Source organism: Delphinus delphis, chromosome 5 (assembly GCF_949987515.2).
Source record: "Delphinus delphis chromosome 5, mDelDel1.2, whole genome shotgun sequence".
Classification (NCBI taxonomy): Eukaryota; Metazoa; Chordata; class Mammalia; order Artiodactyla; family Delphinidae; genus Delphinus; species Delphinus delphis.
Genome location: NC_082687.1, coordinates 94,655,167 through 94,675,593, shown reverse-complemented (window position 1 = coordinate 94,675,593; position 20,427 = coordinate 94,655,167). Strand labels below are relative to the sequence as shown.

Genomic DNA, 20,427 nt, shown 5'->3' with positions numbered 1-20,427 from the left:
ACATGGTAGGTGTTGCACACACACTTGCTGAATGAATGTGGTTGAACTCCATGGAGGTAATAATGCTCGCTCTGGCAGAAGTCAAGGGCTTCGCACAGTGCGTGACACACGGTAGGTGTTCGACACTAGGGGCCATGCTTAGTCTCCCATTTGGAAGGTAGGAAGAGTCCCTGCTTTACCTGAATGCGGTCCTTCAGCTTCTGGGCGTACTTCTTCAGGTCACTTATCTTGCGGCCTCTGTGCTCCAGATCCCCTTCTAGCTTCCGGACCTGGGCCTGCAGGGCCGCCTCCTGGGCCTGGAAGTTCTTCCGGAGGTCGGTCTCCTTCTCCTGCCACTGCCACAGGGCCTCGCTCACCGACTGCTGCATGGCCTGCTGGACGGCCTCGTTCTCCCGCTCGTACGTGGCCTGCAGCTCCTCGGCCTTCCGAGCATAGTCCTTGCTCAGCTGCTGGTTCTCCGCTCGCAGCCGCTCCACTTCCAGCAGGACCTCCCGCATTTCGGGGCCGCAGCCCGGCTCAGCCTGGGGCTTGGGGCCCTCCTGGGCAAGCCCGCCCCACCCGGGCGCCTCGTGGCCGCTCATGTGCCGGAGCCTCTTCTCGTAGTCGGCCTTGAGCTCCAGCATCTCCTTGGAGAGGGTGAGCACCCGCTCGGCGTGCTCGGCCTCCACCCTCAGCTCCCTCTCCTGGGTCTCCAGCCTGCACACGGCCGACCGGGCCAGCGCCTCCTGCGTCAGCCGCTTCTGCAGCTCCAGGGCGCTCTCCAGGGCCTGGACGCGCTGCCTCAGGGCCTCCTCGCCCGCGCGGCCCTGCACCTGCAGGAGCCTGGCCTCCGTCTCGGCCACCGCCTTCCGCAGCTCCTCCTGGTGGGCCTCACGCAGCGCCTCCATGCCCGCCTCGGCCTCGTCCTGGCGGGTGTTGAGGGTATAGATCACCTGCGGGAGAATTCGCGGAGCCGGGTTAGTGGGAGGGGCGTGGGTGTGATTGAGGGGCCACGTGACCGGAGAGGGCCGTGACCCTGCCGTGACGTAGGCTGATCCCCACGAGCTGCACCTGAGAAGAGGATTTGAGTGGAAGTGATTAGAAACTGTCCTCAGGAGAAACCGGTAAGGAGTTCCATTGGGACCTCTGGGAAGCACCATGGGAATCCAGTGAAGGGTCTGAAACAATCTGGGCCGCAAAAAGAGCCCCTCAAAACCAAACCAAAACAAAATACAACAAAACACTAGAGAATAGAATCCAGCAATGTAAAAAAAGGATTCCACACCATGGCCAAGTGGGATTTATCCCAAGAGTGCAAAGTTGATTTAACATCTTAGAATGGGATTGACATATATACACTATTATGTGCAAAATAGAGAGCTAGTGGGAACCTGCCGTATAGCACAGGGAGCTCAGCTCTGTGCTCTGTGACGACCTAGATGGGTGGGATGGGGGCGGGGGCGGGCAGAGAAGGAGGGAGTCCAAGAGGGAGGGGATATAGGTATACATATAGCTGATTCACTTCACTGTACAGCAGAAGCTAACAGAACATTGTAAAGCAACTATGCCTCAATTAAAAAAAAGAGAGAATAAACAGAAAACCGAAAATAGTAAAGAAAAAAAATCAATGTGACACACCACGTGAATAACATAAAGGACAAAACCCACAAGATTGTTTCAACAGACACAGGAAAACCATTTGACAAAATCCAATACCTCTTCATAACAAAAACACTGACCAAACTAGAAAGAGAAGGGAACTCCCTCAACCCAATAAAGGGCATCTATGAAAAACCCACAGCTAACATCGTACTCCATGGTGAAAAACTGTTCTCCATAACTTCAGGGCTAGGTGCTGAATGCACATTCAGAATCTCAGAAAATCCTCATGGCAGCCCTGCAAAGTTGGTATTTTTCTCCCCATTCTAATAAAGAAACATTGAGGTTCAGAGAAATTAAGCAACTTTTTCAAGGTCACAAGGGATAAGAAGATTTGAATAACCTGTGCTCACAGCATGGTACTGCACTGTATCTCACCGTCCCTCTTGAACATTCATTCATTTACGCATTTACTGAATATCTCAGATGTACCATGTTCTGTGCTGAGCACTAGGAATATGTGCTGATTAATAAGGCAACTGAGGGCTTCCCTGGTGGCGCAGTGGTTGGGAGTCCGTCTGCCGATGCAGGGGACACGGGTTCGTGCCCCGGTCCGGGAGGATCCCACGTGCCGCGGAGCGGCTGGGCCCGTGAGCCATGGCCGCGGAGCCTGCGCGTCCAGAGCCTGTGCTCTGCAACGGGAGAGGCCACAACAGTGAGAGGCCCGCGTACCGCAAAAAAAAAAAAAAAAATTAAAAAAAAAAATAAGGCAACTGACATTGTGACCTCAAAAATATTATAATTGGTCAGGAGAATCTGACAAGAATATGGTCAGTTTCAACGCACTAAGTGCTATGTGAGGGATCAGCACCACTTACTAGGAAAATACAGAGGGAGGGTCTAGTAGAAAAGACAACTTCCCAGAAAAAGGGAGCCTTGTCTCCTCATCCTTGGGGGTGACCCGTTCCCTTTTACATGTCAACCTTCATGTGGGTAAGAACAATATGACTTCTTTGTGTTGTATCATAGCACTTGGTATGAAGTTGAGCACACGACAGGTTCATAATAAGTATCTATTACGGTACTATTGCTGGTCATCAAAGATTCATGCTTTCTTTCCACAGAGTTGCTGCAGAGGAACAGCCACCAAGCAGAGACCACGTTTCCTAGTCCCCTTGCATCTAGATGGGACCATATGACTAGTGATTGCCAATGGAATGTGGCCAGAGGTGGATGTGCGTCATCTCAGGGCCAACGCTGGGGTTAGGGTTAAGGGGAGGGTTAAGAAGGAGGCATGTCCTTTCCCGTCTCTTTTTCCAACTGCAAACTTACTGTGGAATGCAAGATGGAAGGTGCCTGGGTCCTCAGTGACTGAGTAGAAGGCCACCTGCCCACCAGGAGCACTGGCCTTGATCTCTACATGAACAAGAAATAAACTATCGTGTTGAGCCTCTGAAGTCTTGACATTTATTTGTTACCGCAGCCATGATCACCCTGGGAGAACTCACAGGACTCAGCATATAGTCATACTCACGGCTATGATTAATTATAGAGAAAGGATACAAAGCAAAATCAGCAAGCGGAAAAACGAGCTTGGCAGTGGTGGAGGTCAGCGGGGAGTCTGGAGGAAACGAGGTGAAAGCTTGCAAGAATCCTCCGCGAGTGGAGTCACACAGGACTTGCTTAATTTCCCCAGCAAGGGGGTGTGACAACACATGTGAAATACTGCCTACCAAAGGAGCTCATTGAAGACGTAGCAAGGTTTTTATTGGGGGCCAGTCGGGTAGACAACTTCTTCTCGGCATTACCAGCGTTCCAGACTCCCAGAAGGAAACTGCTCACATAAATTACATTGTTTGCACGAACAGTTAAGGCCTGCTGAGATGTTCTTATTAGTGTGGGTGATGGGAACCCTCTGGAAATCCACGTTCCCAGATGCCAGCCAAGGGTCAATTTTGCAAACAGACCATTCTAAGGATAAGCAGTCTCAGGTGTGCTATGTTAACTTTTCTGCAACCTGACACCCCAACTGATAAAAAAAGATTGACTTTTATTTTCAGTGGAGTCAAGCTGTGGCAGATCAAATCTTAACGTAAGTGGGGTTTTCTCACGGTGAAGAACAAAACATCCTTGTAAAGTTTATTCCGTGAAATTTGGCATTGGTTATTCCATTGAGGATAAAATAAGTGAGTGGTGGTGGTGGTGATCTTGGGAACTGCGGTTCCTATATTCACTATACCTGTACAACAGAAAACTTCGATGGAGATCCAGTATATTCTGATGCCACTAAAGCACTTAATGAAGAAAGAACCCAAACATTGTACCCATTTGAGTGAGAACCATGTCACCTGGATCAGGGTCTAAAGGACTTCAGCTTTTTCCAGCATTCACTCATGTGAGTCTGCCCTGTCTGTGAAAATGCTCCCCATGGGCACACCCTTGAATTAACACAAGACCAGATTTCAGGCTGGAGGTAGCAGAGAGGGTCTCACACTAGGCTCGAGCCTCAAGGCACCTTGGCATGTACACTTTTATTCGTGGTGTCTTGCAATTAAAGTCCCCAAACAATCCCCACCAAAGACCTGCCCAAACTGTTCTCTTAGGCTGAGATCTGGTTTCAGAACTTTTGGCTTTCTAGAGGTGCCAGACCCACCGTCTCCTGACCTTCCTTAGAAGGTTACTCCAAGGGTATGTAGACATAACCTGGAAAGTATGATACGTTATTATTCATATCATATTTTAGTCACCATCCTTTTTTATACACATATACATTCATATGCACCATGATTTTTTTTTATTTCATAGATATCTTGGAGATTATGCCATTTCTATATATAAAGAGATTCCTCATTTTTATTTTTGGCTACTTCCTATGCCATATCATATGGATGTGCTATGAATTATTTCTCCATTACCTGCTGATAGACATTAAGTTGTTTCTCTGTGGAAGATCATCAATATGTTTACTTCGGTGTTATTAAATAAAATTTTCCTTACTCTTTTTTTCCATTCCTCCTGGTAATCTTGAGGTCCAAGTTTTGCTTATGAATGCAACAAATGAAATTCCAGAGCTTGGTCTTAAAAAACTAATCTTCACAGTTAGTATAGAATCTTAGGAAAGAGATGAAAGAGGTGTCTCCTCTCCCAACCGTAGGTGGGGAGAGATGCCATTTTCCATCATAAAACTGATATGAAGAATTTGTATTAGAATTCTTCAGTTCAAAAGCATCAAACTCATTTCCCTGAACAACATGGAGACATTTGTGAATGTTCACAGCTGTGCCCATGGCAAGGGCTCTCCTGGCACTACTCTGTTGGGTCATCTTGCCTATTCTCAAGTCAGTCTCATCTTTTTCCACTCTCTCCACTTCCTCATTCCCACAACCTTGATCTCTGAGCTTGCCCTCCTTCTTCCCCTAGCCCAATAGTCTCTTTTTACCTTAATTTCTCTCCTTTAAAGCCACAACCAATCATGTCAACTACCTTCTTATTGACATCTTCAAATCACCTGCGCACCTCATCTTTCGCCTCCAGATCAACCCATCCACCTCAGCTCTTGTCAAATAATACTAACTGGTACTTAAGATTTCCAACCTCATCTGTGCTCTCCATGCGGATACCATTTAATTGAGTTATTGTAGTAATTCCCTATTCTTTTTTTCCACAAGGGCTATTTCAATTTTCTACCATGTTTCTCAGGGCTACGACCCAAAATCCTGGCCCACTGCTACTCTCCTAGCATAGTTATCTCCTGTTTTTTTTTTTTTTGCGGTATGCGGGCCTCTCACTGTTGTGGCCTCTCCCATTGTGGAGCACAGGCTCCGGACGCGCAGGCTCAGCGGCCATGGCTCATGGGCCCAGCCGCTCCGCGGCATGTGGGATCTTCCCGGACCGGGGCACGAACCCATGTCCCCTGCATCGGCAGGCGGACTCTCAACCACTGCGCCACCAGGGAAGCCCCTCTCCTGTTTTTTTTGAAGGAGTAATGATTAAGGGCTTGGACTCCAGAACCAGCCAAACTCAGCTGAAGTCCTAGCTTCACTGTCTCTTAGCTGGTGACCTGGGTCAGGTGATTCAACCTGTCTGGAGCTCAGTTTCCTAACAGTAAAATCGGATTAACAATAGCACCAACCTCCTAAGGCTACATTGAGGGCTACATGAGATATTGCATAGAGATACCAGATACCCAATAACTACATAATGAATATTACCTTCTGTCCAGAGAAAAGGACTTGGACTTTTAACTTCAGGCTGGGCAAAAGCCAGAGCATTTGGTCATTCTTGGTATAGTATTGGGGGCAGAAGCAGACTGGTGTGGTTAAAGAGAGAATGGAGGGTGGGGAAGGGGAGATTAAGAACGTGTGCCATTCTTCCCCAAAACCACTGGTGAAGGGACTAGGGATAGAGTAGGCAGATGACTAGATGGGCAAACAGGATCAAAGTAACATGGAGGGCACTAGAGAAAGGCAGATAAGAAGATTTAGTAGAAAGGAAAAGAAACAGAAGAAATGGTATAACTCAAGATAAATGAGTTTTACTTGGAACAATTGGGGGAAAGCATAAAGAATTTCACCTCCTATGTAAAGTGTCCTTTAGCTCCCTCCAGATACTAGAAACTTATCCCATTCATCTGTCCTCCAGTGCACTGTGAACCACTTGGTTGTTACGGCCCTTTCATATCATAGTATGGACATTTAGATGCTGGATGTCAAAGTAAAATGTGAGCTTCATAAGCATAGGGACCTCAGCTGATATATTCTTTAGTTCCCCAAGACTTAGCACAATGGCTGGCCTGATCCAGACTCTCAGTGTGTTTCCTGTTAGACTGAATGAGAACTTTGTAAGGGGTGGCAAGAGATTGAACGAATAGGATTCCAGAAGAGAGACCTGAAGGCGTAGAGGCCCTGAAGTGGGAACACACATGAAACAGACAAGCATAACAAGTAAAAGACTAGGCTTTGGAGTCTACACTGCCTGAGTGCAGATCCTCTTTGCCATTGCATGGATGCCATACAACATATGGATCCAGATGCTATCTGCTCTGTGTGACCTTGGGCATGCCATATAATCTCACTGGGCCTCAGTCTCCTCATCTGTACAATGGGGAGAATAAAGTTTCTGCTTCATGAGGTTACTGAAGGATTAAATGAGATGTGCTATATGGCTCATCACATAATGCCTGGCTCACCGTAAGCACCTATGGGACCTGGCTGTTCCTATTATGGTTGTCCACAGGGCACTTTAAGCCTGATGGAGACTTCTGTGGCAATGGCACTCCTCTTAGGGAAGGCAGTATAGTAGAACTGGTGGAGTAGGGGTCCTCTGGAGTGAGAGAGACCTAGATTTAACTTCCTGGTAAGAGAGATTGCTGGTGGACCCAAGTTCTGTTTCTCTCCTTTGTCCTTAGAAATAGAACCTTAACTTGTCCGTGGGCACACTGCCACATTCCTCAGCCTCCCTTCTAACTTGGAGCAGCTAAGTGACCAAGTTTTGCCTAGTTGGATATAAGCAGATGTGTCATTATTTCTTCCGAGATGAATCTTCTATTTTCAAGTGTTCATCTTGAACCATGAAGGGGATGCCACAGGCTAAGGTTGGCAGGACAATAAGATAAGAGGAACTGGGGTCTCTGACACAGTGGAAGACCATGCCAGCCCTGCAGTGATTCCAACAGGATTGCACTGGGTTTTCTGTCATTCACAGACAAACTAGCTCTGTTTGATACATATACTTCGCAACTCTGATCTTCTAAAAATTGCTTAAGTTATTTCACTTCTTGAAGCCTCAGTTTCTTGCCTGTAAAAGAGAGATAACCCAGACCTGTTTTTTTTGAGGATCAAATAGGATTACATCTTTTAGTTGTTGGCACATAGTAGGTACTTATTAAATGTTTTTGTCTTCTCTTTTCTCACACTATGCCCTCAAAAGGAACGTCGCTTGTTTTTTGGAGACACAATCTGCTCTACCCCCCACCCTACCCCACCCTCAGAGTCTGAAATTGTTGAGCAGATCTTGAGCATACCCACCCTTCTCCTGGGCCTGATGACTCACAGGTCACTTGGCAACCTTTCCGCTGCCACCTGCTTGATTTCTTTCAGTCACCACCTACTCAACTGAAACTTCAAAGTGACTGACCCAAGCCTTATTTGTGAATCTTCTCCCTCAGGAGGAGGCCAACTTCAGAATCCATCAAGGGACATGAATAATTCAGGAGCCAAGAGAAATACTGAGCAAGTTGCAATGTCCTCCCAAGGGTTTTAGAAATTCACTGCTAATGGTGTGAGTTCAGAGAAAATTTCTGCAGCGGGCCTGTTAAGGTCTTAGAGGTCGAGTATTGTAGGTTTAACAGAGCTATAATGAATGGTTTCTGAGCCTCAGATCGTAACGAAAGTTTCCATCCAGTCTGGCAGCAGGATTCAGAAGTGAAATGGAAAAGGAAAACAGGAAATAATATTTATTGAGTGCCCAGAGTATAACTTCTCTGGGCCAGGTGATATACATATTATTTGTCAATAAATCTAACAATTTTACAAAGTGGACATTCTCATGCTTCTTCCTGTTTGACACTGGGTGGGGTTAATTTAACATCTAGGAGGGACAGAGCATGGTGCTTAAAAGGAGGCTTTGGATCCTGCTGGACCTGGGTTCACATTGTAGCTCCACCTCTCTCTAGCTTGAGGGAGTATTGAACCTCTCTGATTCTGTAACATGGGGAGATCAATGCCTACCTCATAGATTTGTTTGGAGATTAAAATGACATACAGAACCTAAAACCGTTAGCAGCATTCCTAGCACAGAGTAAACACTCGAGAAATTCTGACTGCTATTATTTTTACTATTATTGCCAAAAGACAATGTTAAAAATAAATAATAAAATAAATAAAATAATGTTAAAAAGTGCAGATGCTGGGATTGAAACCCAAATCCTTTAGGATCCAAAAATTAAAAGAAATAGAACAATTAGCTTGTTTAGAAAAAACCTGGTGATATTCTTTCATTCAATATTTTTATAGCATCTACTACATGCTCGGCATGGTGCTAGGCACTAGAAAAACAGAACAAATAAGATCATTCTGTTGAGGGGTTTATAGGTTAGCAGAACGTGGTAGATTGTCCTGTTTTTCCATTTTTTCATTCCTTGCTATAGCCCTTCCAGTCTGTGGACAGCATTTACTTTTCTTTCCTTTTGGGCTTGCCTGTGACTTGCTTTGGCCAATGGAATGAGAGTGAACTTGTTGCAAACAGAGGCTTTAAGTGTGTTTATGTGTTTTGGCTTGCTCTGCTTCTAGAAGAGTACATTTAGGGTAGCCATGGGTTCCAAAATGAGAGACACGTGGAACAGGCTGGACCCCAACCCAAAGGCTGGAGTGAGCTTGGCTCAGCCAAGCCCAGTAGAGAGCAGCTGTACAGCAGCCAACCTAAGCAGGAGATAAAGCACTGCTCTTGTAGGCTGCTGAGATTTTTAGGGTTGTTTGTTACACAGCATTATCGCAAGAAAACCTGACTAACACATGAAAAGAGAGAGAGACAAGTAAGCCAATTAGTACATTTAGTGGTATTTGAGGTGCTTTGCTAGAAATCTTCTAGAGAAAGGCACAAGGGTCACAGGGAAGGATCACATTGCTCCAGGAATTCTCTCCCTTCCTTCCTGCATCATCATTAATGGATCACTCCCATCAACATATAAGTGTATTATAATTTTTATCATTGACAAAAATCTTTCTTTTGATCCCACATCTCCCACTTTTCTGCATGTCTTTATAGAAAACTCCTCAAATACTTTGTTTATACCCATTGTCACTAATTCCTCACCTCCACTTCTCTCCTGAACCCTCTCCAGTCAGGCTTTCAACCTCACTAATCCAGCAAATCAACAGTCACTGTTTCACTAATGACCTCCAAGTTGCTAAAGCAACAGAAAATTCTCAATCTATCTGTTTAACTTTTCAGCAGCATTTGACATAAGAAATCACTTCCTTCTCCTTGAAACTTTGTCTTCACTTGGCTTCCCTCCTACTGACCACTGACCACTCCTTCTCATTTGATTGGCTAGTTCTTCCTCACCTCTCATCCTTCAAATAGAAGGGCCTCAGAACTTGGGCCTCGGACTTTCGCATCTCTACAAACACTTTCTTGGGATCTCATTCAATTTCACGATTTTATGTATGCTTTTTTTTTTGCTAATGACTGTCCAATTTATGTGTCCAGGCTGGACCTGTCACCTGAATGTCAGATTCATGTCCTGTTGCTTACCAATATCTCCTCTATCTAACCTGCACCTCAAATTTAATTCTGGGGATTTTTCCTTCAAAACCTGCTCTTCCCACATTATTCCCCATCTCGCTCCATAGCAACCCCCTTCTTCCAGCTGCTTACGTCAAATTTTGGAGGCTATCAATAAATACATGAAAAGATGCTGAACATCACTAATTATTTGGGAAATGCAAATCAAAACTGCAATGAGAATCACGTTGTTGTACACCTGAAACTAACACAACATTGCTAATCAACTATACTCCAATATAAAATTTAAAATTTTTAAAAATTAAAAAAAAAACTGCAATGAGGTACCACTTCATGCCCATTAGGATGATGATCATCAAAAAACAAAAAATAAGTGTTGATGAGAATGTGGAGAAATTGCAACCCTTGTGCACTGCTAGTGGGAATGTAAAATGGTTCAGCTGCTATGGAAAATGGTACGGTGGCTCCTCAAAGAATTAAACATAGAATTACCATGTGATCCAGCAATTCCACTTCTGGAATTTCAATTCCAATAATTGAAAGCGGGAACTTGAATAGATATTTGTACACCCATGTTCACAGCATTATTTACACTAGCCCAAAGGTAGAAACAACCCAAGTGTCCATTGATAGATAAATGGATAAACAAAATGTGGTATATACTTACAATGATGTATTACTCAGCCTTAAAAAGAAAAAAATTTGGACACATGCAACAACATGGATGAACCTTGAAGATCTTAAGCTAAGTGAAATAAACCGGTCACAAATGGACAAATGTGGTGTATGATTCCACTTGTATGAGGTACCTAGAGTAGCAAAATTCACAGAGATAGAAAGTAGAATGGTGGTTGCCAGGGGCTGGGGGGAGGGGGTTCTGGGGAGTCAATGTTTCACGAGCAGAGAGTTTTAGTTTGAGAAGATGAAAAAGTTCTAGAGACAGATGGTGGTGACAGTTGCACAACAGTGTGAATGTACTTAATGTCATTGAACTGTACACTTAAAAATGGTAAATTTTATGTCATTTATATTTTATCACATTAAAAAAAGACAGTTAAAAAAAGTTTAGAGCCGTCTCTGCCTCAAATCTGTCTCTGACATCCTAAATCCACTCCATCAGCCAATCCTGAATCTCGCCCCTTCTCACCATCCCATCCTGCCCTTAATCTGAGTCATGAGCACCTCTCACTTGGACCATTACAATGGCCTCAACCCTTGTTTCTACCTTGCCATCTAAAGTCTGTTAAAAGTCAGTCAAAAAAAAAAAAAAAGTCAGTCAAATCATGTCTCCCCACTGCTCAAAACCTTCTGATGACTAACCACGCAGAAAATGTCAGAGCCTACGGCAACCAGAAGGGGGTTACATATTCTGGCTCCCCAGGCCCTTTCTGAGCTCACCTCATCTTCTTCTCTTTCTCACTCCCTCCACTCCAACCACATGGACATCCTTGCCGTGCCTCAATCATGCCAAGCACACTCACTCTCTCACTGCATCTCTGTGTATATTGTTGCCTCATCTGGGAGGACCATTCTCCTTTGGGTTTCTCCTCATCTGCCACCTTATCAGTGAGACCCGCACTGATTACCCCCCAAATCATTGCTCTCCTCATACTTTTTCCTGCTTTATTTTTCTCCATGTCACCTTTATCTGACATATCATATATTTTACATGTTGTTTTTTTTTCGATTTGCTTATTGGTCTTCCTCTCTAGAGTATGAGTTATACGCGGGTAGGTTCTTTTGTCTGTTGCGTCCACTACTAGATCCCAGAACAGTGCCTGACGTGTGAAAAGGACTCTGTAACTATTTGTTGAATGAATGAAAAGTCTCTTTATCCAAGCAGAGAGGCATCAGAGTGCAGAGGATACTTGAGTTGGGTATGAAAAGATGAGCAAATGTCATCCAGGTGAAGAGAAAGGAGAAGAAAATACAGGTAGGGGGAGTGCCAGGAGCAAGAAGTAGCACAAAGGCATGAAATAGGGGGGACTGGGAGGGGACATGCAAGGGGAGTCCTCCTGGCCAGAGCCTGGTGAGGGGCATTGGCAAGACGGGGAGGACAGCATGACCCAGCACTGGACAGGTGGGCAGGGGTCAGACACTCAAGGGTCCAGCATCCATGTTAAGGAGTTTAGAGTTTATCCTGTTTACATAGCACATGGTGATCATGCAGACTCCCATACCCTGCCCTGAGATCCTGATGTGGTACGCCTGGGGCATGGAGAGGCCAGGACCTACATTTTTTTAACACTCGGCTGCCCAGGGCTTCAGGCTCTAAAAGCATATGGGTGCATACTTTGCGGAACTGTGGCTTCTATGCCACGCAGGAAGCTTTTCTTACAAGACTCTACCTCTCTGAAATTACAGGGAATAAAACTCTCCATAATGTTTAATTTTACATGGCAACTTGACTGGGCCACATGGGGCCCGGATATCTGGTTAATATTATTCTGGGTGTGTCTGTGTTTCTGGATGAGATTAACATTTGAATCTGTCAACTGAGTAAGGCAGATTGCCCTCCCCAGTGTGGGTGGGCCTCGTCCAATATCCAGTGGGGGTCTGGATAGAACAAAAGCCTGGGTCAGGGAGAATTCACTCTCTGACAGCTTGAGATGGGATGTCAGTCTTCTCTTGCCCTCAGATTAGGATTTACACCATCGGTTCTCCTGGTTCTCAGGCCTTTAGACTCAGACTGGAATTTGCACCACCAGCTCCCATGGGTCTCCAACTTGCAGATAGTACACTGTGGGACCTTTCTGCTCCATAGTCACATGAGACACTTTCTCATAAGGAATCTCTTTCTACATATATATCCTATTGGCCCTGTCCCTCTGGAGAATCTTGATTAAGACATTCTCCATTTCATAAGTTTGAGGACCACTGCCCTGACTTCAGTGTGGAGTCCAGATGCGATGGGGCAGGGAGAAAACTGTGGGAGGCAGGGGGATGAGCTCGGGGTGAGCTGGAGTCAGAGCAGGGGAAATGGGAAGGGGTGTGGGTTCAAGAGTGGCCAATTAGCAAGAGTGGCAGGGCAGAGACTCACTAGGTGTGGGGTAGGGGAGACGGAAGAGTCCAGTGGATTCTCCAGCTGGCATGACTGAAGCGGGGCGGGGGGTGTCCATGCTACCCCACCTCAGAAGCATAGCATCCTGGGATGCCAGAACATGGATAGGCCAAGGTCACTGCTTGACTCATGTCTCTGCACAGGAGGCAACTCCAACTCTCCCGGCACCAAGTCAGAACAGAGGACTAGCTAAACCTTAAGAAGGAAGTCCTGAATTTGGGTGCTGAAACTCCTGGGAAGAGCAGAAGTCTTGTGATTGCTGTTCCTTTCTTTATGGAAATGGGTTAAAACAGGTCCCAAACAAGGCTGGGCTCCTGCAAGCAAATGGGCTTGGAATGGAGGCCAAGATACTCATTTTTTTAAAGAAAATCTCATCATTACCCATCAGACAGCCATTGCTAGACACCTAGCTGCACATGGCACTGAGCTGTGAGGCATAAGCTTCTGAGTAATTGAAGCTCAACTGTCTCCCAAACTTGTTTAGACTGAGACTTAGCTGAAAGGTAAGGGCAGTCTCTTCAGAAGGCTCTTACTGAGAGCCCCTCCTCTCACTAGCGGAGGCCAACACTCACAGATACAGGTCCGCCTGCCTTCCAGGGAGTATCACCCTCTGCATAAGATGAGTGGATATATGTATATGTATAACTGATTCACTTTGCTGTACACCTTAAACTAGCACAGCATTGTAAATCAACTATACTCCAATAAAAATTTTTTTTTAAAAGCTTTAAAAAAAACCCAAAACCGGGGCTTCCCTGGTGGCGCAGTGGTTGAGAGTCTGCCTGCCGATGCAGGGGACACGGGTTCGTGCCCCGGTCTGGGAAGATCCCACATGCCACGGAGCGGCTGGGCCCATGAGCCATGGCCGCTGAGCCTGCGTGTCCAGAGCCTGTGCTCCGCAACGGGAGAGGTTACAACAGTGAGAGGCCACAACAGTGAGAGGCCTGCGTACCGCAAAAAAAAACACAAAAAAACAAACCCCAAACCAAAAAACAAACAAAAAAAGATGACGGACCATATTTTGAAGCTCCAACGACTTGCTTACAGCTTCTTGGAACACAAAGACTAGGGCTAGCTCCCTTGGTTAGCCAACCTGGTCAATATTTATGCATATGTGTTGCAATACTTCCTTTGTGAACAAAATCAATACAAAAAATTCTTTAAAAACTCAATACAAAGAAATCTTAATACCTCTCACAGGAAATACTTTAAAAGAGAAGTACTCCAGGTAGGAGCATCAAAATCTATAACTACAGATACAAACAAAATCATGAGAACTTAATAGCAGAAAAAGTGGAGGAGGAGTTTAAGGTAGTCTTGTTGCTGCTGTGGGTGTAACGAGGTGTGCAAGGTGCTGCCTGAAGCTTCGATATGGGTGACAGGGAGCTGCAAGCCACAGGCCATGTTGGTTGCAGCCACTCTCTGCTTTCAGAAATAAGTTCTTCAACTCAACCTCGAATAAACTTCTCCTGGGAATGAACGTGCGACAATAGAAAGAGCATTTGGCTTTCATAGAGTTGAGGGCACGCCTGCTCTCTGTACTTTCTAAAAATGTCTGGAATCATTTCTTCCAAACCACCTTCCTTGTGATTACTCTACTTTAGGGCCCCTTCATCCCTTGCCTCACTAGAGTGTTCCATTTACTGGACCCAAGGTCATTGCTATGGTTGTTACTATTACCATCATAGAAGAGGTCCAGGGTGAGCAGCTTGTGCTTAGGTTGGGGATGAACTGGAAGATGTATATATCACTTCTGTCAGCACCCATAGGCCTACACTTAATCTCAGAGCCAAAAAGGAGTCAGGGAGATGCAGTCTCTGGCTGGGCTGCCTTGTGCTTAGCTAGAATATAGATGGTTCTATTACTAACAGGAAAAAAGAGAGACAGGCTGTTTCCCCTGTGCCAGTACCTTAGAAAGTTACAATCTTGCCTTTTACCAAATCTATACCAGCTATGTTATACACAAATGAGGATGCCAAGGCTCAGAGCTTTTAAGCAATTTTGCCAACATCCTTCATCCCATTAGGGCAGAATGGAAACTAGAGCTTGTCCCCTGATTTTCAGTCCAATGTTCTTTTTCTCTAAATTGAGTCTTTGGTTTAAATTGAAAAGGTTACCATAGAATTTCTAAGCTGTGCCAGATAAATACAATGACCTTTAAAAATGAGACCAGATTGTGACATTGCTCAAATGTTGAACAGAGATGCAAAAGGAGCCAGTAAAATGTCAGAAAGAAAGACGACTATATTCTTAGAATTTTAAGATTATAAGCAAGATACCACAAAGACCATTTTTTCATTTCATAAATAAGGCAACTTTGGCCCCAGGAGTCTACTGATTTCTACACCATCGCACAGCTTGTGTGGAAGAGCCACAATGGGGCCTTTATCTCTTGATTTTCAGTGTTCCTTTCACTGAATCTCAAAGTCCCTCATGAGAGAGAAAATGGGTCTCAGAAGAGCCTAAAGTTGGAACCCGTGAGACTCCCAGGAAGTCCCACTTTCTCTCCTCAGGTGTTATCTACAGAATTTGTTACTCTCTTATCTGACTCATATTCACCTTCAATTCAACAACTTCCATTTATAGAAGCCCTTCCCTTCATCCATCACCGTGCTGGGGTGGAGGGATGTGAAGATATAGAAGCCATGGTCCCTGCCCCAGGAAACTTACAATTTAGTAACAAATATGTAAAACAACCATGAAGTGATGCAAGATGACATGATGGCAGGATACAGGGTGGTGACTACTTTATTTTCCCAGAAAATGTAATACCCACCCACCACCTGTGAGAGACTCTCACCCCTGGCCAAAGGGACGAGTAGGTATCCTTGGCTGGCTAATGATAGAACCCCATCCTTCTGATGGGGTTGTCATGGAGTTGTCATGGCTGGAGCTCTAGCAGTCATCTTGGACCATGAGGAGACATCAAGAATGAAGCTTTGCAGCCGGCAAGGCAGAGCAGAAAGATACAAAAGCCTGGCTCCCTACAGCATGAATCTTCCATCCCAACCTGTGATTGTATACTTCCGGTCCTCTTTTATGTAAGGGAGTAATACACTTCTCATTTGTTTGGGTTTTTCTGTTATACGTAGCTGAACCTAATCCCAAGTAATTAAAAGCCCATTTATTTTGCTCACTTTTATATCTCCTGTACCTTGCATTGTATCTGGCACAAAATCTGTGCTCATGAGAAGTGTCTGATGAATCATAAACAAATGGGTTTGTATTAAATGGCCCACACCACCAACACAATAAAAATGAATATTATGCATATATACATAAAATATATGTAGCTATTTATAGTTCAGGGATTATTTTGGGAGTTGCTAGGGATTTTTCACTGTAGCTTTTAAGATCCAGTTGAGCTGTTGTTTATACCCCTCACTTCTTGAAATAACACACATAATCTTGCTTTTGGAAGAGTCCTGAGGTCAGGCTGGCAATATTTCTTTTTTATCACAGCAGTCTTTACTGTCAGCTCCATATGCAAAGCAAACTGCAAAACCATATGGTCCGCTGTCCTGGACTTTTGTAGCTAAAGGGAATAAATGGCCAACTCACTAGTTTTCTTAAAAATATACCCACCACCAATTTCTTTGTTTTTTTTAAATTGAAGTATAGTTGATTTACAATACTATGTTAGTTTCAGGTGTACAGCAAAGTGACTTGGTTATACATATGTATATATCTATATTCTTTTAAAATTCTATTCCATTATAGTTTATTATAAGACATTGAATATAGTTCCCTGCTATACTGTAAATCCTTGTTGATTATTTATTTGATATATAGCAGTATGTATCTGTTAATCCCATACTCCCAAGTTATCCCTCCCACACCTTCCCCTTCAGTAACTGTAAGTTTATTTCCTACATCTGTGAGTCAGTTTTTGTTTTGTAAATAAGTTCATTTGTGTTATATTTTAGATGCCACATATAAGTGATATCATATGCTTTTTGTCTTTTTCTGTCTGACTTACTTCACTTAGTATGACAATCTTTAGGTCCATTCATGTTGCTGCAAATGGCATTATTTCATTCTTTTTTCATGACTGAGTAATATTCCATGGTTTATATACACCGTATCTTCTTTATCCATTCATCTGTTGATGGACACTTAGGTTGCTTCCATGTCTTGGCTATTGTAAATAGTGCTGCTATGAATATTGGGGTGCCTGTATCTTTTAGAATTAAAGTTTTCATCTTTTCTGGATATATGTCCAGGAGTGGGATTGCTGGATCACATTACTCACCACCAATTTCTTTTAAGGGGAAAGAAATCACCCTTACGAAGTAAAATATATCTCTCCTTATGCACACATCCCCTTTTCGGTCAATCATTTAGCAAATATACCAGGCACGGTACTCAGTACAGGGGGTCCAGCATGCTCAAAACAGACTCAAATCCTTGTGTGCATGAAGCTGACTTTTTAGTGAGAGAGACAGACAACAAACATGTGAAATTAACAATCTTTTAGGACGTGATAAATGCTAAAAAAAAGAAAAGAATAAAGCAAGGAAGGAATATTTGGGGGGGGGATGGAGTTAAAATTTTACACAAGGCAGTGAAGGAAGGCTTCACTGAGAAAGTAACATTTGAGTGAAGAGCAGATGGACACAAAAGAGTGAAGAATGAAGGGTATCAGGGAAGAGCCCTCCCAGCAGAGGTTTAAGAGCAGAGTCCTAGAGGCACAAGAAAGTGCGTTGGGCTATGGAGCAGCAAGGAGGCCAGCGTGGCAGGGGCAGAGTGAGCGGTGTGGGCAAGGAGCAGGCAGGAGAGGTGACAGGACCAGGTCGTGGAGGACCCGTGTCTCCTTGAAGAATTTTGGTTTTTACCCTGTGTGAAAGGGGAAGCCCTGGAGAGCTCAGAGTGTGATTTGATCCACATTTTATAAAGATCACTCTGGCTGCTGTTGAGAATGGTGGAAGCAGGGAGATTCATCAGGACACGTGTCTCTTCTGGGTCCCACCAGCCTTTTCCCCCCTCTTTTCTTTTTTTTTTTTTTCTTCTGACGTACGCGGGTCTCTCACTGTTGTGGCCTCTCCCGTTGTGGAGCACAGGCTCCGGATGCGCAGGCTCAGCGGCCATGGCTCACGGGCCCAGCCGCTCCGCGGCATGTGGGATCTTCCCGGACCAGGGCACGAACCCGTGTCCCCTGCATCGACAGGCGGACTCTCAACCACTGCGCCACCAGGGAAGCCCCCCCCCCCCCACTTCATTCCTTCGGTGATCTTCCTCCCAAGCCCACTTCAGACCCAAGAGCCATTTCGTGCTCCCTCTGTCCCCATCAAAATGTATTTTTGGATTCTTCCATCACACTAGTCAACAACAGCTGCCACTGCGAGCAGATTTATACCCAAGGAAAGCAGAGTGAAGAACAACAGTCTGTAGAGTCTCCACTGGCTGAAGGGGGTCCACGTTCTCCCCAGCGTTCAGTCGGGACTTCTTCAGGTGTAAGCAAAGCAAATCCAAGTACGCTTATTTTCTACTGTTGATAAAGAAATTACCACAAACTGACCAGTATGGCGTGGCTAGGTTCTTGCTCAAGGGCTGAATGAAATTGAGGCGTTGCCTGCTGAGTTCTCATCTGGCGGATTTGGGGAGAAATGTGTCTCCCATCTAATTCAGGCTGTTGGCATAATTCAGTTCCTTGTGATCTTAAGACTGTCATCTGGGACTGCTCTCAGCTCCTAGAGGTCACCTGCGTTCCTTAGTACATGGCTCCCCCATCTCCCTCACTGAGTTTTTCTCACACTTCAAGTCTCTCTGATTTCTCCATCTGCAATCTCTGATTGGGCTTTCGGGGCTCATGTGATCAGATTACTTGGAACCTTAATTACAACTACAAAATCCCTTCCAGAGAAATCTAGATTGGTGTTTGATTGAATAACTAAAAGAAGGTGTATATACACCAGGGGCTGGGAATTTGGGGCTATGTTAGAATCTGCCTAGTGTACCAGGTACACTAGGTAAGTACCAGGCAAAAGGGAACACACTTCCCATGTGTCTGGGAAGGACCTCCGAGAATGGAAGGAAGAGGTATAGGAGCCAGGCAAGGCGTCAGAGCACGCATGACTCACACTCTCTCTACTCACCTCTCATCTCTGCTGACTTCTGATTGTCTCAATTCGGCAGAGCTCCTCCCCCCACAGAACAAGAAAGACCACCACCATCAGCTGCCCTAGCTCCTGCAATCACAGTTTTGTTATTTCAGCAAAAAGAGAATTTCTCTCCCCTAATGACTGTATATCAATCCAAAGGATTCCCCCAGCCTAGGTCAAGTACTCCTGGATAGGATGGGAAGTAGAGCACCAAGATTGAGAGCCCTCTGAGAACCATGTGGAAAGGGGGAAGAGTTCTCCAAAGGAGGGAAATGGAAAGCTTGCTGGATAGACAAATAGACCAACTATGACCATACTCAGCTGTCTCAGTCTTACCCACAAAGACCTTAAATCCCCTCTGCATCTCTCCCTTTCCTTTTCTTACTTGACAGTTAGTCTTGCCTTCTCCACCCCTCATGAGGTCTAGTTCTAGAATCCACAAGATTAAGTTCAAACCTACAACAGCTGGGGGTGTGGGATGCATCAAGAAGTTAAAGGAATGATGCTCTGTAGAAAAATCCAGAAAGAATTCTGGATGAAAGTTTAGTCCTTGTTCTGTACTAACTGTGATATGGAGCATGTGGTGGGGTCGGCTGTTCAGGTCTCTTTTCCAGAGAACCTGAGGTGAGGAGTATAGCCAGTTGATACCCTGAGATTCACAATCACAGTCCTGCCAAGGCAATGATCCCCCCAAGCTGCCTCTAGCCAACAACCAAGCCCAGGGGGAGGAACAAGGCTGGGCTATTTCTATCCAACACAAGACTCCTCTAATGTTCCCTCTCTGCTCAGGAGCTCTTCATCGGCCTGCCCAAGACTCTTTCTTAGCGGGACTGTAGTCTGTAGGTTTTTCTACCCAGTTCTTCCCTCTTGCCTCTCACAGGTGTCAGACCTGAAGCATGGTCAGTAGGTGCTGCCTGTCTACTCCTGTTCCTTCTCCCATTACTCTTCAGACTCTTCTCCCCATAAATCTCTTGCACATCTAAATTTGTCTTGCTGTTCATTTTTTGGAAGATCCAAACGGACACACATGTTAAAACTCTATTTCTCATCTGTAACTTGGACTGGATTTCTGGGGTCCCTTCTAGCTCTAAAATTCCACCTATTTGGGAGATTCTACAAGGTTACACCTGTTTGATGAAAGAAGAGAAAGAGGGCTGACCATCTAGATCTCTAATCTACAACTATTTGGGGCCTATGATCATTGCTCTTTTTGATTTTTATCCCAGCCTTTTGGTAATATCTTAACAAACAAGGAAAATAATTCTGGGCAAAGTTTCAAATGGCTATAAACATTTCAGGAACTGGTTGAAAACTCTACACATGGCTTGAAGCATCGTTTTGTCTTAACCAATCGTTCTTATACTTCAGTGTGCAGAAGAGGCCCCTGGGGGTACCTTATAAAAGGCAGATTCCTGGACCCAACCCCAAAACAGCTTCACTCAA

General features: G+C 44.9%; 1 protein-coding gene across 1 annotated transcript in view; it reads right to left on the bottom strand.

The window, feature by feature from the left end:
- The window catches only part of FAM184B (family with sequence similarity 184 member B), a 111,193-nt gene that overhangs the window by 64,336 nt on the left and 26,430 nt on the right, over positions 1-20,427 (bottom strand). The window contains exon 2 of the mRNA XM_060012770.1: positions 180-932. Coding sequence (XP_059868753.1) covers positions 180-932 — 753 coding nt within the window. The remainder of the gene's footprint in view (positions 1-179; positions 933-20,427) is intronic.